At 39.6% G+C, this 19,265-nt stretch overlaps 1 protein-coding gene across 4 annotated transcripts in view; it reads right to left on the bottom strand.

The window, feature by feature from the left end:
* ELP4 (elongator acetyltransferase complex subunit 4) overlaps nucleotides 1-19,265 on the bottom strand; it is a 239,262-nt gene that overhangs the window by 41,573 nt on the left and 178,424 nt on the right. The window contains exon 10 of one of the 4 annotated variants that reach the window (XM_070491401.1): nucleotides 14,123-15,470. The exons of the other annotated variants lie outside the window; for them this stretch is intronic. Within the exon in view, the coding sequence (XP_070347502.1) occupies nucleotides 15,450-15,470 (21 nt within the window). The 3' untranslated portion in view covers nucleotides 14,123-15,449. Of the gene's footprint in view, nucleotides 1-14,122; nucleotides 15,471-19,265 lie in introns of those variants that run through there. 4 annotated transcript variants of the gene reach the window in all.

Raw genomic sequence — 19,265 nt, 5'->3', positions numbered from 1 at the left:
TCACCTGGTGCATCTGACAGGATAGTGTCCTACAGCATGCGCCTGGGACATGCTGGCATGTCCTGTCCTCTGGATGAGTCATCAGAAATCACAAACGACCTCAATATTGCTTACATCCTCTTTTCCCTGTGCTCCTCACCCCCATGTCTTCTTTTTAAAATTGTTCCAACGCTACCTCTCCGGTCTCCCTTCTTCTACCCATTCGGCACCTCGCCTGACAGTGAACTTCTCCAAAACTGCCATGTTCAACAGGTCACACTCTTTGCTGAAAAGCCTTTCCACTGTACCTAGATTTAGATTCCTTAATCCTGTCCTCAATAATCCCTCACTGATGTTCCCGGCCTGCTTTTCTGATTTTACAACCTGCTTTTCCGCTACCAAAAAGTTTACTCACTTTCCCCAAATCTGCTCTCCAATTTTCCCTCTTTGTTTATGTGCTCCTCTGGCTGAAATATCTTTCTTCAATTCTATTCATTTTGTAAAAGTCTAATTGATATACCATCTTCCTTCTCTAAGAATCTCAGCCCTTTTTGAAAGGGAAAAGGAATGAATATTTATTTAATTTTTACTGTGTGCCAAAGACTTCTGAAGGACTTTGCTTTGCATCAAAAGTTATTCCTTCTATCAGCCTATAAACATAACAGCATAACAACGGGCACTTTTATTGTCACTTGACAGCATGGACCATCCTTGACGACAATGGGGAAAAGTGAAGCCTAAAGAGAATTCTCAGTAATTGGGTCCAGACACCTCCCAAGCCTAAAAGGTGGCAGAATATACCACAGCCATCACCTAACCGCCACATAAAAAGTTTGGGGAAAGGAGGGCAAGAGTTATGGGGCCACTGGTCTTTGTGGGAAGTACAGTGCTTGCATGAGAGCAGAGTCTACTCTATGAGGCTATTTCAGAGGTGCTGATGGGGCTCCAAAATGATACCTCAAAGACTAGCTGTACCTACAAGATGAAAATATGGGCATTTCATTCCCTATTGCACATCTTTTTAGGCAGAGAACATGCTAATCTGTCCCTGTGCCTTGTTGAGCAAGGCAGAGAGCACTAGAGAGAAATGGAAGGGCAGAGAAGGGGCAGTGGTGGAGCAGCCTGCATTTCCATGGGTTGGCCTTGGAGGATGTAGGAAGCTCCTGGGGGACAAGCAGGAGTTGCACTTGGGTCAGCTGGCTCTGCCAGCAAGAGGCTGGTGAGGCATACCACTGTGGGCAAGGCAGGAAGAGACTCTGACATGAGAAAACAATAAGGTGTGGACACCCTACAGGGCCCTCTGGAAATCTCCGATCTAGCCCTTGAGAGGGTCAGCCTTTGGATTCCTGCCCCAAAAGCAGTTGTAATCAACAGAGGACTCTAAAAGTGCCCAGCCACGTAAAGAAACACAACCCTGCTGCCAGCCCGTTCTCCCTGGCCTTGCTAAGAGGAAGGAGAATACAATCTTCAGAACCATGCTCTGCTCTACAATCCCTTCACCCTCCACACGGTGAGGTCTCAGCTCAAGCCTGCGTTGGGCAAAGGGCAGATGCGATTTTACACTGCACTTGGGATTAAAGTTTTAAACAATCCTGAATTTTAATAAACAAGAGACCCCAAAGTTGTTAAATATGACAAAAATATACTTAAGGGATAGAAGAAGATTCGACAAAGCCAGTTGAAAGCCACCATGACAGCAAATAAAATTGTTTAGTGTATATACCTCCTGAGTTGAGATTCCTCAATAAACCGGTTAAATAAACAGGTTGGCCTTGGCTCGTATTCCATGGTTTTCTATGGTGACATACTCTAGAAGAACAGGAAGTCAGTGGAGGAAGTAACAGTCACGGCCTCTGGCCTGGTCACTTGCAAATTCCACAAATAAAGTGAATGAGAGCTACTAGGATCTATCTTGTTGGCGATTTGAAGGCATAGGCATCAAGGATCACACTGCATAGGATCTTTGAATTCCATCTTGAAGAGATGGGTTAGATAGGCTGACCAAGCAATTCCTCCATGATAATTAGTCAAGATTTTATTATAGCAATTTCAATCAAAATAGCGATTTTATAATAGAAATTATGATTAACAACATTAGTAATTTTACACAGGAAACATGAATCCCCTTTAATAAGAGAGACAAGAGGACAACAGAGCCAGGATCAGGGGAGATGTCAACACTTCCCTGATCCATGTTCCTTTTCTTTCCAGAACATCCTTCTCAAGGAGTGGGTCTCAGCATGTACCAAGAACATAATAGAGTGGGCACTGCCTTTCTACTTCCTCATCCAGGACAAAGAGGTTGGTGGCCCAGCTCTGTTGTTAGTTAACTGCACGACCTTCCAAAGGACAACATGGTGGGGCTGGAGTAGACATCTACCCAAGGTTTTAACCTGTCCCAATTCTGGGAGGATCCACAAACCCCTCTGCTTTTCATTCTCTCTCTCTGGTCCTCTGATATTACTTCCCAGAGAAGCCTCTTTACTGATTGTTGCTTTTGATGCTTTAACTAGATCAAGGCAAAGGCCTACTAACAGAGAGTACCCAATGTACCTGTAATCAATCAGGATTTTATCTTCTGGAATTTTGCTTTAAGACAAAGCCTCCAACATTGCACAATGCTTCTAAGTAATTTACTTTGTCAGTGAATGTCTAGGTTTTTCACTCCTTTTTCAGATCCTAATAAGGATCTTCAGGAGCACACTGCCTGGGTTTGAATCTGTGATGTGCCCTTTACTACAGAGTGACCTAGGACATCAGTTACTTCATCTGCAAAATGGGGATAACAATGTACACACTTCATAAGTTCTTCTGAGGATTAGGGAGTCAATACATGTAAAGTGCTTAGAACAGTGCCTGGCATAACAGATGTTAGCATTACTTTAGGATTTCACAGGCAGACCGGGTTTAGCCTGTAGGCAGCTTCATCAGGGGTGGGGGGGGGGTCACATAGAAGGGCCAGGTGCTTGGAGTGTAATGCTCTGTGACTGCTGTCTTAAAATTCTTAATAATTTTATATTTGAATTTGTGTTCTGTAAGTGAGGTGTGATGGGACAATGGAGCATACACAGAGGGGAGGGGGCGTGGCCACAGTGCGGTCCCCTCCTGACCTCCCAGGATGGGTTCTGCCATCCCCTGGTGCTTCAACCTTCACTGGCTTCCACTTTCTGCCCTCCCTCCCCAGTGAATGCTGCTGCTCTGCCCTGTTCAGGGCCTGGGCATGGGTGTGGAAAGGCCCAGGGCCGGCATGCACTCTACGGCATCCTGAAGTGGGGCATGGAGGTCGCCTTCCTGCCCAGGGTTGGCAGTGCCTCAGAGCATCGGTGGGCACTGGGCAGGGCAAGCTTCTCGCCCACCTCTGATCCAGGCAGCTGTCTTGTTCCAGTGTGGAGGCTGCCCGGGTTGGGGCAGTGGGGCAGTGGGGCTGTGGGAAGGGGAGATGCCTGGCTTGATTCCCTACCTCTGGCCAAGATACAGCGCATTAGTCTGATGGTGGGTAGGAGGGAAACCCGACATCTGATGGGCTGCTGAGCCATGAGTCACGGGTGAGACCCCGGGGGCCTGTGAGAGGCTGTGCTCTCAGAGCGTCCATGTACCTGAAGGGGCAGGACCTAAACTACCAAATGAAAACGCTGTTACAGGTTTTTCCAAAAACACCGGAAGAAAGGAAAAGCTTCTTATTTTAGTACCTTTAATAGCACCTTTTCCGGTTTTTTGGACAAGGAGCCTCACATTTTCATTGTCACTGGGCCCTACAAATTAGTGGGCCCCGCAAGGCTCCCTTCCTTCCACAGAGGATTTTTAAATAGGCACTTGCACTAGGGATTACTACTGAGAAGTCACAGATGATAGGTTATTAACCTATCTGAACATAGACAAGGGTAATCAGAAACTTCGTGTATGAATTTTAAAATGAATGACTTTCTTTTTTCATTTAAAAAAACTCACAGTAGCTCAGTATTTCTGAGATCACCCTTCCCTTCAATCTGTGCAGAAGAAATCAAGTGCTACCTCCATCCTGAATTTTCACGTCTTAATCATCAGCTTTTTGGACAAAAGAATAAACATTAAAAACCAACAACAACAAAAACAAATTACACGTCTGAAGTTTCCTGTGGGAGGTCTTCTACTTCCGACGGCCAACCTTGTTAGTGTGCTCTTTGTCTGAGGAACATTTCAGCTATTTAAATATCTGAAACACTATGAATGTTTATATTGTGATAAAGATATAAATTACAGTAAAACTACAATTTTTCACCCAAAATTTGAATCACTAACATTTCCACAACAACACACTGTGGAAGCTGCTGGCAACGGGGCTGCGTCCCAGGCTGAGATGGGTGGTGACGGAAGTGAGGAAGCCTATGGGGCCAGTCAGGGTAAGGTGGTAAGGGTGAACTCAGCAGAGCAGTTAACAAGTGGGGCCAGTTATTTAAATTATAAAGGCTGAAAGGGCAAGCCCCATAAAGGCACATAAAAACAAAATTAACCGTACCAAGGATCCTATGAATTGTAAACGTGTTTTTAATTGGTCAACATTTTGGTGTTTTCATTTCAACATTATTCTCAATCGAACCATTTCATCTGAGAAATGATTTGCTCATTTATATTTTCTGATTGATTAATGTCCCCAGGGTGCTGCCAAATTAGAATTTGCTACCCCGAATATTCCCCCACAACAAGACTTGCCACTGGTTCAAAAGTGTGCTGAATGAAAGAAGGCAAATCCAGATTCCAGCTGAGCCGCTGGGAAGCATCTTCATGGGTTGAATGGAAAATCAGGAGTTGAATGCATGGTTTTAGAAAACAGATTTTTTAAAAAACACAGTTAAAAAGTCTAACGACAAAAGCAGTGTTGTGGTACAGTACTAATTAAATTCGTGACTAAAATCTATGTTATAGATCATAATCTTATAATTTTCTGTTTCTTTGAATGGCAACAGGTTAAAAGCCACAAGGAAAATCTTGCACACTGAGATCAAAAGGACCCTATTGGCATAAGGCAGCTTGGCATCAGACTAGATTTATACACGCTGACATGTCAAAGCCTTGAAACAGAAACTTCAGAACTTCCTCATCAATGCTGAAGGCAAGTCATTGACTTCATACCAGCTCAAAAGTACATCTTTCCAGGGACAGCATTCAACCATGCAGACAGCAAACCTGGGCACACAGAGCCGGAATATGTACTTGGAAGTAAGAGTCTTAAGCAGAACAAAATAGGAGTCAGCTTCCCAAGCTGCCAAGTTTCTGACAGGAATCCAAGAGGAAACACAAAACAGGGAGTAAGGAGCATATTGAACGGCAATTTTGACTGATGGGGCAGCTTAAACGTTAAGCAATAGCCCCCATTTCTGAGCCGTGATCACAGACTCCCCTGGCCTGGCTTCTCAGGCTGGGCAAGAGAGCCAGGGGGACAGGACTCCTCCATCTGCTCCTTGGCACCCGCCTCCTTTCTGCTCCATCTTGCAGTGCGAGTGTGTTCACGCCCTGGTGTCCTCTCCAACTTCTCTTCCTCGCTATGCTGCTGTGTCTTAAGCGCAGGGGTTCTGCACGGCCTCTCACAGTCGTACCAGCCATTGGTGGACACCTCAGACGGGCAGTCCACTCAACAGCTGTTCTGCTGAATGACCCCAATTCTTAGTTAGTACCAGTCTCAGTTCGGTATAAATGTTTCAGTGAGTCCAAATTTTACCGCAGGACTTAAAAAATCCTAAAGTTTTACTATTCCTCACCAACTGCTCTTTGCTTAGCAACTCAAAGACACTCTCAGTCTTGTTATCTGTCTTCCATGGCCTGACCAGAGCCCAGAGCGCTGGAGCACATGCCTGCGTCAGCGGGTTCCCGCTTCAGTACAATTCAAGCAAAACAATTTGAAAAGGTGCCAAACTATTTTGGGATTGGGCAGACAATAGTGACCCTTCATGATTCCATGAATAATGTAAACAGGGAACATATTGCTGAGGTCAAAGAAAAGAAAAAAATTAAAAGTAATTGCCTAAAGAGAAAAAAGGGGTATCAGATTTTAGCAGGGCAAATGGCATTCGAAATGGAGATTATGCTCTGTTTATACAGGAAGTTTAGAGTTTTAGTTTCTCTGGTGGTAAAACTGTGTTAACTGCAATTATTTGTCTGGAAGGCTCTGACTGCAGTCACAGAACTGCGGTGAGGTTGTCCCTAACTCTTCCCTCTGCCTTCTCTATCACCAAGGAATTATCCAATTACATGAATAAAAATATGTGGCCTGGCAGGCAATATGACTTACTTCACTTCACCAAAACTGGGTCAGAACTTTTAATGAAGAAAATATCCTAAAAAATCCACTTTTCTTTCTTTTTTAGATATTCTTGTGGCTGTGTAGTGGTATCTCCTGATTTTTCACAATATTTTATTGTGAAAAATTTGAAACATATAGGAAAGTTGAAAGATTTTTTTTTTATAGACCACACACCACCTAAGTTGTACGACTAGCCTTTTTCTATACTTGCTTTATCACTTTCTAAACATCTATCACCCACCAGCCCATCTTATTTTTGGTGAATTTCAAGCAATCTGCAGACATCAGTACACTTCACCTTAACCACTTCGGCATGCATATCATTAGTTGGAATTCAATATTTGTTTACGGTTCTTTTTTAAAAAACTTTTATTGCAATATAATTCACATACTATACAATTCACCCTGATGTTTCTTCTAGGATAATAAACTGTCATCTGTGATTTCTCAGTAATTAAAAATTTTAGTGGACAAAATATGAAATATTTTTTCCTTCTCATTATTAGATGTGTCAGGTAACACTTGTGGCTTTCAGATCTTCTGTTGATAAACACACAGAGTTACAACTTTTAGGGAAATAAAAATTTCAAATTTGGAAAAGAATATACATCCTTCCTCCAAACCTAAAAAAGGGGAACTTTCAATAATAGAATAGTAGGTAACATAACTATAAACCTCAACTTCAAATCTGAGTCATTTGGACAAATGATCTTTCATCTTTAATCATTCCACAAAGACGGTGTCAGAGCAGACCGTTGGTTCAGATACTTTAAACTACCACAGTTTTGCACCTAGTCATAGGTGCAGACTGTATTTTCCAAAGATAACTGCACAGCATCACCATCCCATCCACTCTTGCACAGTGTGACCTTGTACGGTGTGGTCAAGTGGCAGGTTGAATTTTTCTCCTCTTGAATCTGGGTGGCCTTGTGGCTGTTTCAATCACAAGAGTCTGGCAGATGTGATGCTTCATCATAGGTCAGAAAAAGCCAGGCAGCTTCTACCTTGTTTTCTAGGACACTCACTTTTGGAGTCCTGAACTGCCATCTACGCAGTTCAACCACCAGAAGAAGAGCCCACCATGCTGTAAGGAAGCACTGGCCACATGGAAAGGCTACACACAGGTGCTCTGGATGACAGCCTCAACTGAGGTTGCAGCCTATGACCAGCATGCACCACTAGACACATGAGTGAAGATGCTCCTAGTTGATTCGTAACTTCAGCCATCAAATCTTTCCAGCTGAGGACCCAAACATCATGAACAGCACATCCATGGAGCATACCTGCCACGTCCTGTTCAAATTCCTGACTCTCAGAAGCCTTGGATGTAATAAAATGATTGTTTTATATCACTAAGTTTTGGGGTGGTTTTTACACAACAATAATAAGCATAACTGCCCTTCTCTATCCTGTACCCCACGAAACAAACCCAAAAGTACCACTGTTTTTAAAAGAAATACATAATTTTTGTTTGGCAGATATATCTGCCTATAGAAAATACATCAAAAGGATGATACACCATGATCAAGTGGGATTTATTCCAAGGATGAAAGGATGGTTCAACATCGGCAAATCAGTCAGTGTGATACACCACACGAACAAAATGAAAGATAAAAATCTTATGATCATTTCAATAGATGCAGAAAAAGTTTGACAAAATTCAACATTGACTCATGATAAAAGCTATCAAGAAACTGGGTATAGAGAGAAAGTATCTCAATATAATAAAGGCCACATTTGACAAGCCCACAGCTGACATCCTACTCAGTGGTGAGAAGCTGAAGGCGCTTACTCTAAGGTCAGGAACAAGACAAGGGTGCCCACTCTCACTACTCCTATTCAATGTAGTATTGGAAGTCCTAGCCAAAGCAATTAGGCAATAAAAGGAAATAAAAGGCATCCAAATTGAAAAGGAAGAGGTAAACTGTCACTATTTGCAATGATATGATATCATATAAGGAAAACCCTGAAGACTCCACCAAAAAACTGTTAGAATAAATGACTTCAGCAAAGTTGCGGGATACAAATCAATATACAAAAATAAGTTGCATTTCTATAAACTAACAATGAACTATCAGAAAGAAAATTAAGAAAACAATCCATTTACAATTACATCAAAAAAATAAATATCTAGGAATAAATTTAACCAAGTAGGTGAAAGATCTGTATGCTGACAACTATACGACATTGATGAAAGAAATTGCAAAAAGACACAAACGGAAAGATATTCTGTGCTCATGGATTGGAAGAATTAATATTGTTAAAATGTCCATACTACCCAAAGCAATATACAGATTTAATGCACTCCCTATCAGAATTCCAATGGCATTTTTCACAGAAATAGAATAAACTAACCTAAGATTTGTATGGAATCACAAAATACCCCAAATAGCCACAGCAATCTTGAGAAAGAAGAACAAAGCTGGAGGCATCATGCTCTCTGATTTCAAACTGTATTACAAAGCTATAGTAATCAAAACTGTACAGTATTGGCATAAAAACAGACACACTGATCAATGGAAAAGAACAGAGAGCCCAGTAATAAACCCACTTGTATATGGTTAATTTTTGTCAAAGGAGCCTAGAATATACAATGTGGCAAGGACTGTCTCTTTAATAAATGGTGCTGGGAAAACTGGACAGCCACATTCAAAAGAAAGAAACTGGACCAGTATCTCTCACCATACACAAAAATCAACTCAAAATGGATTAAAGACTTGAACATAAGACCTGAAGTCATAAAACTCCTAGAAGAAAACATAGGGAGTAAGCTGCTTGACATCAGTCTGGGCAATGATTTTTTGGATTTGACACCAAAAGCAAAGGGAACAAAAGCAAAAATAAACAAGTCGGACTACATCATACTAAAAATCTTCTGCACAGGAAAGGAAGCCATTGGTAAATTAAAAAGGCAACCTAAGGAATGGGAGAAAATATTTGTAAATGCTATATCCGTTAAGGGGTTAACATCCAAAATATACAAAGAACTCATACAACTCAATAGTAAAAAACAAACAATCTGATTAAAAAGTGGCCGGGGGAAGTGAATAGAAATTTTCCCAAATAACACATACGAACGGCCAACAGGTACAGGAAAAAGTGCTTAATATCACTAATGACTGGGAAATGCAAATCAAAACCACAATGAGCTATCACCTCACACCTGTTAGAATGGCTCTCATCAAAAAGACAAGAGAGAAATGTTGACGAGGATGTGGAGGAAAGGGAACTTTTGTGCACTGTTGCTGGGAATGTGAACTGGTGCAGCCACTATGGAAAACAGTACGGAGATCCCACAACAAATAACAAATATAACTACCAGATGATCCAGCAATTCCACGTCTGGGTATATATCTGAAGGAAATGAAATCACTATCTTGAAGAGATATCTACACCCTCACGTTCACTGTAGCATTTTTTACAACAGCCAAGACATGGAAACAACTAAGTGCCCACTGATGGATGAACGGATAAAGAAAACGTAGTGCACACACACACACACACACACACTGGAATATTATTTGGCCATAAAAAAGAAGGAAATCCTGCCATTTGTGACAACACGGATGAACCTTGAGGCCATGGTGCTAAGTGAAATAAATTGGATGGAGAAAGATAAATACTGTAAGATCTCACTTCTATGTGGAACCTAAAAAAACTGAACAGAAGCAGAAACAGAGAACACACTGGTGGTTGCCAGAGGCAAGGGCTGGAGGGTGGGGGAAATGGGTGAAGGTGGTCAAAAGGTATAAGCTTCCAGTTATAAGACATAAATTCTGGGGATCTAATGTACAGCAATAATGACTATAGTTAACAATATTGCATATATATTTGAAAGTTGCTAAGAGAGTAAATCTTAAAAGTTCTCATCGCAAGAAAGAAAATTTTTTTACCTATGTGAAGTGATGGATGTTAACTAAACTTACTGCAGTAACCATTTTGCAAAACACACATATATGAAATCATTATGTTTTATACTTCAAACTAATACAATGTTATATGTCAATTATATCTCAATAAAACAGGGGTAAAAAGAAACATATAATTTTTGTTTGGCAGATATATATGCATATAGAAAATATCTTGCAGAATATCACCTCAGGTCCTTAATGCTAAATTCTATATTTAAGAAGGTAGGAATATTTATAAAATGATGCTCTAAGAATTTCATGATATTTGTCAATCAGTTGCTACTGGCTGGATAGTAACGGTAGTTGCCCATATTAGGGAATAAATATAGCCTAAACTAACATGTTAAAAAAAGGGATTTTAGTTGACTGTAAATTCAGTATGAGTTAACTACAGATGCGGTAACCAAAAAATATAGTCCCAAGTCCATAAATGGAAGCATTATCCTAGTGCCACAGACTCCTTTGTCATTGTGGTAAAACCTATGAACCCCTCTCAGAATAACGCTTTTAAGTGAATAAAATAAAATACACTGGATTACAAAGGAAACACATTGCATTGGAATGTTATCAAATAATAAACATTTTCGATATAATAATATCTGTGCTTTTAAAAAAAACTATTAAATAACAAGAGTAGCAGTGGGCCGAAAATTTATCAAAGGAGATGAATATAAATGATATTTTGAGATACCTGCATAGTTATAATCTCACATGAAAAAAATCTGTGATTTCTACTGATGACAAAGTCATGGTTACTGCTAATGCTACTGTGGTTTGCTGCCCATATTCATGATTAAGAAAACACCAAATTTCAGTGGGGGGTTAGTGAAAATAAAGATGTAAACTTCTCTTCCCCTCAAGTTCTGGAGCCTCTAAATTCTATCTATGGATCCTTTGTTCTTAAATCCCTTCAACAGAACAAGCATTTATTTATGACTCCACAGGCGTGTGGCATCTGTAGCTTCCTCACTCACTTTTCCTTTCTTTGCTGCTCTTTATTTAACGAGTGGGGAGAAAGGTTAGAACAAAAATTGCATGAGGCTTCAGGCTTGGGGCAGTTTCTTATATTCAGAACTGTCCATTATCTTCTTACCAGTCCATAAAATCTCACCCATTATTCCAGGCCTTGTTCAAGCCCTATTTTCTCTAGAAGGTGACATGATCCATAATGATTTCTCCTTTCTCTGAATTCCTATTGCACTCGGAGTCAGTTTAACCCTCATGTTAGCACTTAATTAGTGTATTTCATCCACCATCAGTTTTGTCTCCTCAACTGGTGAGGGAGGTTTATAAAAATGGAGAGTGCTGCCATTTTGTATTACCCAAGGCATACTGCCAGCTACACTGTAGGCACATGGTACATCCCTGTACAATGTCCTTCCTACTGGCGATGTTGTCCAGCTATGCAAATCACTTGTATGGCCACGTGAAACTGAGACAGTCACTGTCAACTACAATGGCTCACTGATGGCATATGCTGGTATATGATGGCAACGCCAGGTGTATCCTTGATACTAATAGTGACACTTACGTGGCACTAAGAATGTGCCGGATAGTCTTCTAAGCATTTTGCATATTCAGTTAATCCCTTCATCAGCCCCATGATGTAGGTACTATACTTATTCCCATTTTACAAATGAGGAAACTGAAGCACAGACAAATTAGTAAAGAGATGGAATTTGAAACCAGATAATCTTCTCCAGAGCTAGCGCATTTAACCACTACACCATACTGCCAGTCATGCTATTCATAAACAAAAGAAATCTTTGTATATGCCTGCAAGTTTAACATGAAATCACTCACTTGACAATTAGCTTTTCTTTCACTGAACGCCTATGTCCCTTGACTGGGTAATCATTAACTCAGCCTTTGTACTGTTAGGATTTTACTACAATAACAGCAGCTACCGTTTCCTGAGAGCTTGCTCTGTGCCAGATCCCGGCTAAGGGATTTCATGTGCAGTTCATCTCCGTCACAAACTCATGAGGAGGGAAGGGAGACCAGGCCCACGTGTAGTAAAAGATTACGTTGTAAAAGAGCAGGCTTCTAACCCAAGCTGCCCAAATCCATCCTAAAACACTACGCTATCCTACCTTCCACGTGTTTTCGCATCATTTCTAAAACTAGATTACAAATTCACTGAAGGCAGGGATTGTATCTCCTATTTGTTGATTCCACAATACTTTAAATGCCTTGATCTTAACCACTACTGAAAAAATTGTTTCTTGACTGATGGACACAGCTGACATTTCACAGAATTCAGCATGGGGGAGCAGGAAGATTTTGAGATCTCTCATTAACCGTGTGTCTTTTGGGAAGTTACCTAAAGTCTTCCAGCTTTAGCTTCCTTATCATTAAAAGGAGGAAAATTTACTTAGAGGGGTGTTTAAAGATTAAAAGGCAATCATATCTCTAACATATTTATTATAGTGTCTGCCACATAGTAAGCACTCAAAAAATGCTAACTTTTTTTGCGTGTGTGTGAGGAGGATTGTCCCTGAGCTAACATCCATGCCAATCTTCCTCTTCTTTATATGTGGGATGCCGCCACAACATGGCTTCATGAGTGCTGTGTAGGTCTGCGCCTGGGATCAGAACCCGTGAACCCTGGGCTGCTGAAGTGGAGCGTGTCAACTTAACCACTACACCTCTGGGCCAGCCCCCCAAAATGCTAGCTTCTTACTCTTTGAAACACAACTTTTTGGTCATGTCCGCAATGACTGATTTTAGTATACAGTTTTGTAAGAATGCTTATATCTGGTTGTATAATTCTTGTGATTTGTAGTGTTTAATTTCTCTTTTTTCTTTTTCTCAAAGGCAGCTAAAATGATAAACATTATTTTAAATCAGAGAAAGAATTCCTTTCTGAGGCAATGAAGAATTTCTGTCTCGATGTTCTATGAGAGTGGTTACTGGTGAGCAGATATGAAAGAAACTTGTGCTAGGCAGAATAATGGTCCCTCAAAGACATCCACATTCTAACCCCAGGACCTGTGACATGCTGCTTTATGTGGTCAAGAGGCGTTAAGATTACAGATGGAGTTAACGTTGCTTAACCCTAGGCCGCTGAGAAGCAGAACGAGTGAACTTCACCGCTGTGCCACCGGGCCGGCCCAGAGAAGGTATTTTTGACGCTGTCACTCCAGGCCGGAACTATTTTTTTGGCCAATTAGTACTAAAACATATTGCCTGGCTCTCAAATCCTTCCATCTTACCACAACCACTTTTACATACAAACATGGAGTTGTGATCAAAGCACGCTAGTCTCTTCTAAATTATCATGGATTCTGCTCATTCCTACATCTTTTCTTACGGCATCTCCTTTCTGCCTAGAATGTTCTTTCTCTTCTTCTCTGCCCATTCAGCACAAACTAATCTTCTCTAAGCATCCACAGCACTCATTTTCTCTAACTGCACTTCCTATTGCACATTCTTCTCTATTATTTGCATGTTGTTTTTATTTCAGGTTTGTATGTTTTGCCGCTTGATAGTTGATGATGTTTGATGGGTACATAGGGGTTCACTATATTAGTCTCTGCTTTTGTGTATGTTTGAAATTTTCTATAAAAAAAAGCTAAGAAAATCTACAGAGGCGCCCTTCTATCTGTAAAGCATTCTGTCCACTTCCAGGTTTCTCCTTCCCTGGCACTGTGGTTGGTTGAGCTGGCTAGCCTCTGGAGTCATACCACTTCTGGTTGAAGAAACATGATGCAAAAGAAAGGTTCATGGCCTTGTGCAGGCTCATGGACTTATCCGACATAACAGGAAATATCTATGAACTGGTGTACATTATTCAAGATAAAACTTTCACTAGTCCTCGGTAAAGAGAAGCACGAATAATTCAACTCCCTGGTTAATTGTTTATATAATCTTCAAAACCTTTCTGTCAGTGTTACTGATAAAGGATTCCTTCTTAGTATATTTCTGGCAAGAAATGATTGAAGCAGAAGATTTTCATCAACATTTAATAAAGCAAAAGTTAGAATCAACAGTAAAACTTACCATTGCTAGTTTATACTAAAAGCATTAACAACACAAAATGTTAATTAATTTCTAATTCTCTATTCTATTATTTAGATTTCATGAAGGTTGATTGGACTTGATCCATCATTTTACGGAAAATTAATTATTTCAAATACATGCACCACTTTATGCAACCCGCCTGATTTGCATTGAGGAAAATTCAGCAGAAGTAATTGAGGCACAAGCAAATACTGGCACTGACTGAACTCAATTTTCATTCCAAATTTCTGCAAAATCCCAAGGCACAACAATATCAGATGCAAGGGGAAAACAAACAAAAGCAATGTGAAAAGGGAACATGAAGAGAGAATATTACAAGAATCAGAGAACAAAGGGATGGCAAAACTATTTCAGTGCCACGGATGAGCAGTGAGGCTGCATTCAGGCAAGGTGGAAGAAGATATCATATGGCGTCCTGACAATTGATGTCTTCATCTAAATGTAAGAATTTACATTCTAATTAGAAAGAATTTACATCTTAATCAGAGGCAGCTGTATTATCTTGTTACTGTTTTCAAAGGTAATGAACTAAAGTGCTGCTGTGCTTTTTCAACCAGAAACTAAATAGACAGCACCCAGTGCTATTTTACAGCTTACCTGCTGTAAGCTGCTATTAATATTTGCAAAGATTAAATTTCCAACTAAAATCTTTTAAAAATGAAAATTGTATTTGACAGCGCTAGAATAGTATGATAAAGTATTTAAACAAATCCTTTTCTAACTTGTATTTTAAACGTACTTATTTATCAAGCTAATAGAAGCCTCTTAGATTTATTAATGTAATATTGTTTTCATTGGGAGGACAGAGAAGAGCAACTCCAGCAGATTTATCACCCCGCTCTGGGAAAACCCACTTGTTCTTAAACTTACATTCGGTTAGGAGACCATTTACTAAATACAAAACTTTACCTTATTAAGACTATTTAAATTAAAGGTATTGTTTTCTCTCCCTCTGAGGTTTAACAAGGAAAGATACCAAATATATATAACCGAATATTTTGCTCGTTTGATGCTATTTTGTTACTACCACATTAATAACATTTAAAAATGTAATGTTTCACAAATATATAAAATTCTGATGGTGTCCAGGACTGCCATAGTTAGTGAAAATAAGGAAAACAATGCATTTGAATTCATACTTTTTTTTCTAGGTTGTTCATAATGATGGCAGCTAGACCTAGGTACTGGAGCTGGGGTATCTCTGCAGAATTAAGCCCATCATTCACATGAGAAGCAGCATGAGCTCACTGACCCATGGTTTAGAAGAAATCGGGCTTGGCCTAAAAGAAATCAAGCAGGAGAAAATTACAAGTGTTAATAAAAATGTAAAATGCCACCTTTGTCCCCAGCACTATGCATCTTTGGGTTATTGATACTTATTTCCATCAGCTGCATCATTAATATGAAGTTGTAGTGTGGGCCAGTTTTTAATTTGTAGGTTTATGATTTAATTCATCAAGTAATATAATTTTTTAAGTGAAGAAAGGAAAATAATAAAAGGCTAAAGCTGTTATCAGTCTATTAAATACATGACTAACATGGTTAATTTGGTCAAAATATTTGATTTAAAAAACTATAGAGAGAGTCTAAAATAATTCTGAGGCACATATTTATCTTTATCATCACACTGACTTTCTGGATCCATAACTACATGAGAAAAACAGATCACGTACAGATGTGCTATAAATTTAATGAAAGAATAACAGAATAACTCCAGGTAGATTAAAAAACAATGAAATTAATTTCAAAGTGGCATTTTCCTAACCTAGGCCCCTCTGACGACACAGAGGAGGTAATTATTACTTTACTGGTGCTTTTCTTATATTCCCACTAAAGACAATGTACAGAGGAAATGATTCCCACGGGCCTGGCTGAATTCCTGGCTCTGAAAGTCGACTTGACAGCGCTGTCAGAAGCCGCCAGCCCACTTCTGAGAGGTCTGTCTGTCTGTAGCTCCTCTGCACGTGATCTGTTATGAGGGCACCTAATACCACAGAGCACACACAGTGCCTCCATTTCCAAAAGTATCCCAGATAAGCTTTTGATTACCCCTAGGTGTTATGGAACCTGTTTGCTTTTTCGTAAGGAATATCTACAAATAAAGCACATTTTGCTTTTTATATTTACGCAGGGTTCAAGTGTAATATAACAGACTTGAGTTACAGTACAGAGTGTTGTACCCACCTTCCCAGTTTTTTCCTTGGCCCTCGTTTACTGTAACCATAAATATTAAAATCCAATCTAAAAGAGCATAATAAAACATAACGTCCATCTCCTCCTGCTCTACCGCTTGTCTCCCTTATCAGTGTGGGCTTGGAGTATCACAATTCCTTCCTAAGTAGGCTCCTTGCTTATAGTTACCTCCCCACCCAGTTTCTCCTCCATGGAACTGTCTGCCTAAAGCCATGGCTTCTAGTCTTCCCTCTTATGTTGCCAGCTCTGTTAGTTACAAGGTATAGAAAAGACCTGGATTCTAATCCTGATTCTGTCATTATCTGGGTCTTATTTTTCTCATCTGTAAAATCAAGAGGTATGAAAAGTTTATTTCATTGGTCTCTTTTTTTCTAAAATCAAATGACTCCATTCTTACTCATTGTGTCTACTCAGTGTGTTTTAGTTATTTCATGCCTATTAACATATTTTTCTTTCAACCCCAACCCAAAATGCATTTTTGCCTCTTTCTGTCCATTTAAATCGTGTTCATTTTTCAAGATCAATTTCAAATTTAATCTTCCCCATAATGCTGCTCTGCTAATGCTGGCCAACAAGAATTCCCCCTCTCTCTAATTCGCATATTCAGCAAATATTTGAGTGCCTACTCTGTATCAGGGTGCTGGGGATGCAAGGAATGAATAAGAGAAACATGGCCCCCCGTAGTGAAAGAGCCTACAGTATAGCGGGGAAGGCAGAGAAGCAGCTAGTAACAAACGAAGACTAAAGATTGTGCTAAGTACGAGGAAGGCAACAAACAGCTTGCTAAGGGAGTGTGCACATGTATGCTCTTCATATATGTGATCAGAGAAGGCTTATTTCCTACAGCATTCTCTGCATATGTACAGTAATAACTAGCGACTTAATCTATTATTATCTTCAACTGGCATTTGACTTATCCTGGGCATAAATCTTGTTTCCCATACGAGACTGCAGTAATAATGATATTACTTACTGTTGTAGCTAACACAAATTGAGTATTAAGATGTGCTGGTTACTGTACTGGACAATTCACAAGTATCTTATCATTTAATCCTTAGAACAAGGTAGATAGTTTTATTAGTACCCCATTTTACTCAAGATGAGGAAAGAGACTCAGAATTAGACTAAGATACTTGCTTCAAGTCAGACAGTAAGTGGCAGAGCTGGGATGAAAATCCACGTCTGCAAGCACCAAGGCAGAGTATAATAACGACCAGGATAAACTCCTTCCTGGAGACACGGGCTTCGTTTAGAGAGGTTTAGTATCAGTCGTTTGCACATGTCTGCGCTTAACACCCAACACTTATTTGGCCCTTTCAGTAGGCATTACACTTCCCTGTTCTCTGCATAAACTTAATCGGCCTCCAAAGACTTTTCTTGGAGACAGAGACCCTTGGATTGAAAATCTTGGGTAAGGTATTTCTAATCTAGTTTCTAACATGACTTCTCACCACCTTATTCCCAATTGGCACCAAACTGTTCTATGCATGCTGTTTTCCTACTCAGGACACTTGGTTCTGAGTGAACTCCACACCAGCAATTGTCCATTTTGAACTTCGATTCTTTCACTCCAATGATTTTGACTCAAATACTGAAAATATTCAATGATGTACAGATCAGAGAATTGTTACACAGCAGTAAATTTAATAAAATCAATTAATCAAGGACTCCCTTTTACAGACTTGGAGTTAGGTTTCAAATATTTTAAAGACCAAGAGGATGTGCTGCCAAAGAAAAGTCTACATTTTCATTTCATATGTAAAAGGAAAATGGGGAAAGAAGTCACATTTTTATTTCAAACAAAATTGTGGACACCAAGAACAACTTTCCTTGCACACTTAGTTGATTAATTACACCAGCAGTGGAGATCGTAGGCAGAGATAATCCAAAAGCGCAGCTTAAAAACCAGCACCATCTCTTAGGGCATTTGTACTGATGTATTAGTTGAAATCAGAGCTTAACAAAGCACCAGTTTATAAATTTGCCGGCTCTCACCTTTACTGGAATTAATTTATAACTTTTTCTATTCTAAATCTGGCTAGATTACAGTAAATAAGTATTTATTTAGCTTTATTGACATATAATTGAGCTACAAAAACTGAACACATTTAATGTATACATCTTGAAGAGTTGGGACATACGCATATACTAATGATCCCATCACCACAATCAAAGTACTAAACATATCCATCACCTCCAAAAATTTCCTTGTCTTCTTTTGTGATTTTTTTTTCGTGGTAAGAACACTTAACACGAGATCTATCTTCAACATATTTTAATGTGAACAATATAGTATTGTTAACCGTAGGTACTATGGTGTACAGAAGATTTACAGAATTTACTCATCTTGCATAAAAGAAAACTTCATAACCACTGAGCAACAATTCCCCATCTCCCCCTCTCCCAGGACCCTGGCAACCACCATTCTATTTTCTGCTTCTATGAGTTTGACTATTTTAGATACGTCCTATAATACTTAAATGAAAAGATCCTTGGTCAAGGAAATGATGAGACATTGTCAATAAAAACTTGAAATCTTTGATGTAGATAATCTGAAATGTGGATAATACACTTGTAGATAACTGAGAACTAACTTTTAAAATTATGCCTTGACTTGCATCTTGCTAAAATTTTAAAATATAAATTTAAATATCAGAGTTACATTTCATGGGTTTAGATAAAAAATATTTGAGATAAGACAGAACTCTTTAATGGCTTTGTTGTGTTTCAAGAACAAATGAAGAAATTGCCCAGAGGATAACACTAAGCATAAGAAACAGAAAAGAGGGGCTGGCCCCGTGGCCGAGTGGTTAAGTTCGCGCGCTCTGCTGCAGGCGGCCCAGTGTTTCGTTGGTTCGAATCCTGGGCGCGGACATGGCACT

This window comes from Equus asinus, chromosome 20, assembly GCF_041296235.1.
Source record: "Equus asinus isolate D_3611 breed Donkey chromosome 20, EquAss-T2T_v2, whole genome shotgun sequence".
Taxonomy (NCBI): Eukaryota; Metazoa; Chordata; class Mammalia; order Perissodactyla; family Equidae; genus Equus; species Equus asinus.
The sequence above is the reverse complement of the archived record's forward strand: the minus strand, read 5'-3'. Positions and strand labels throughout refer to the sequence as shown.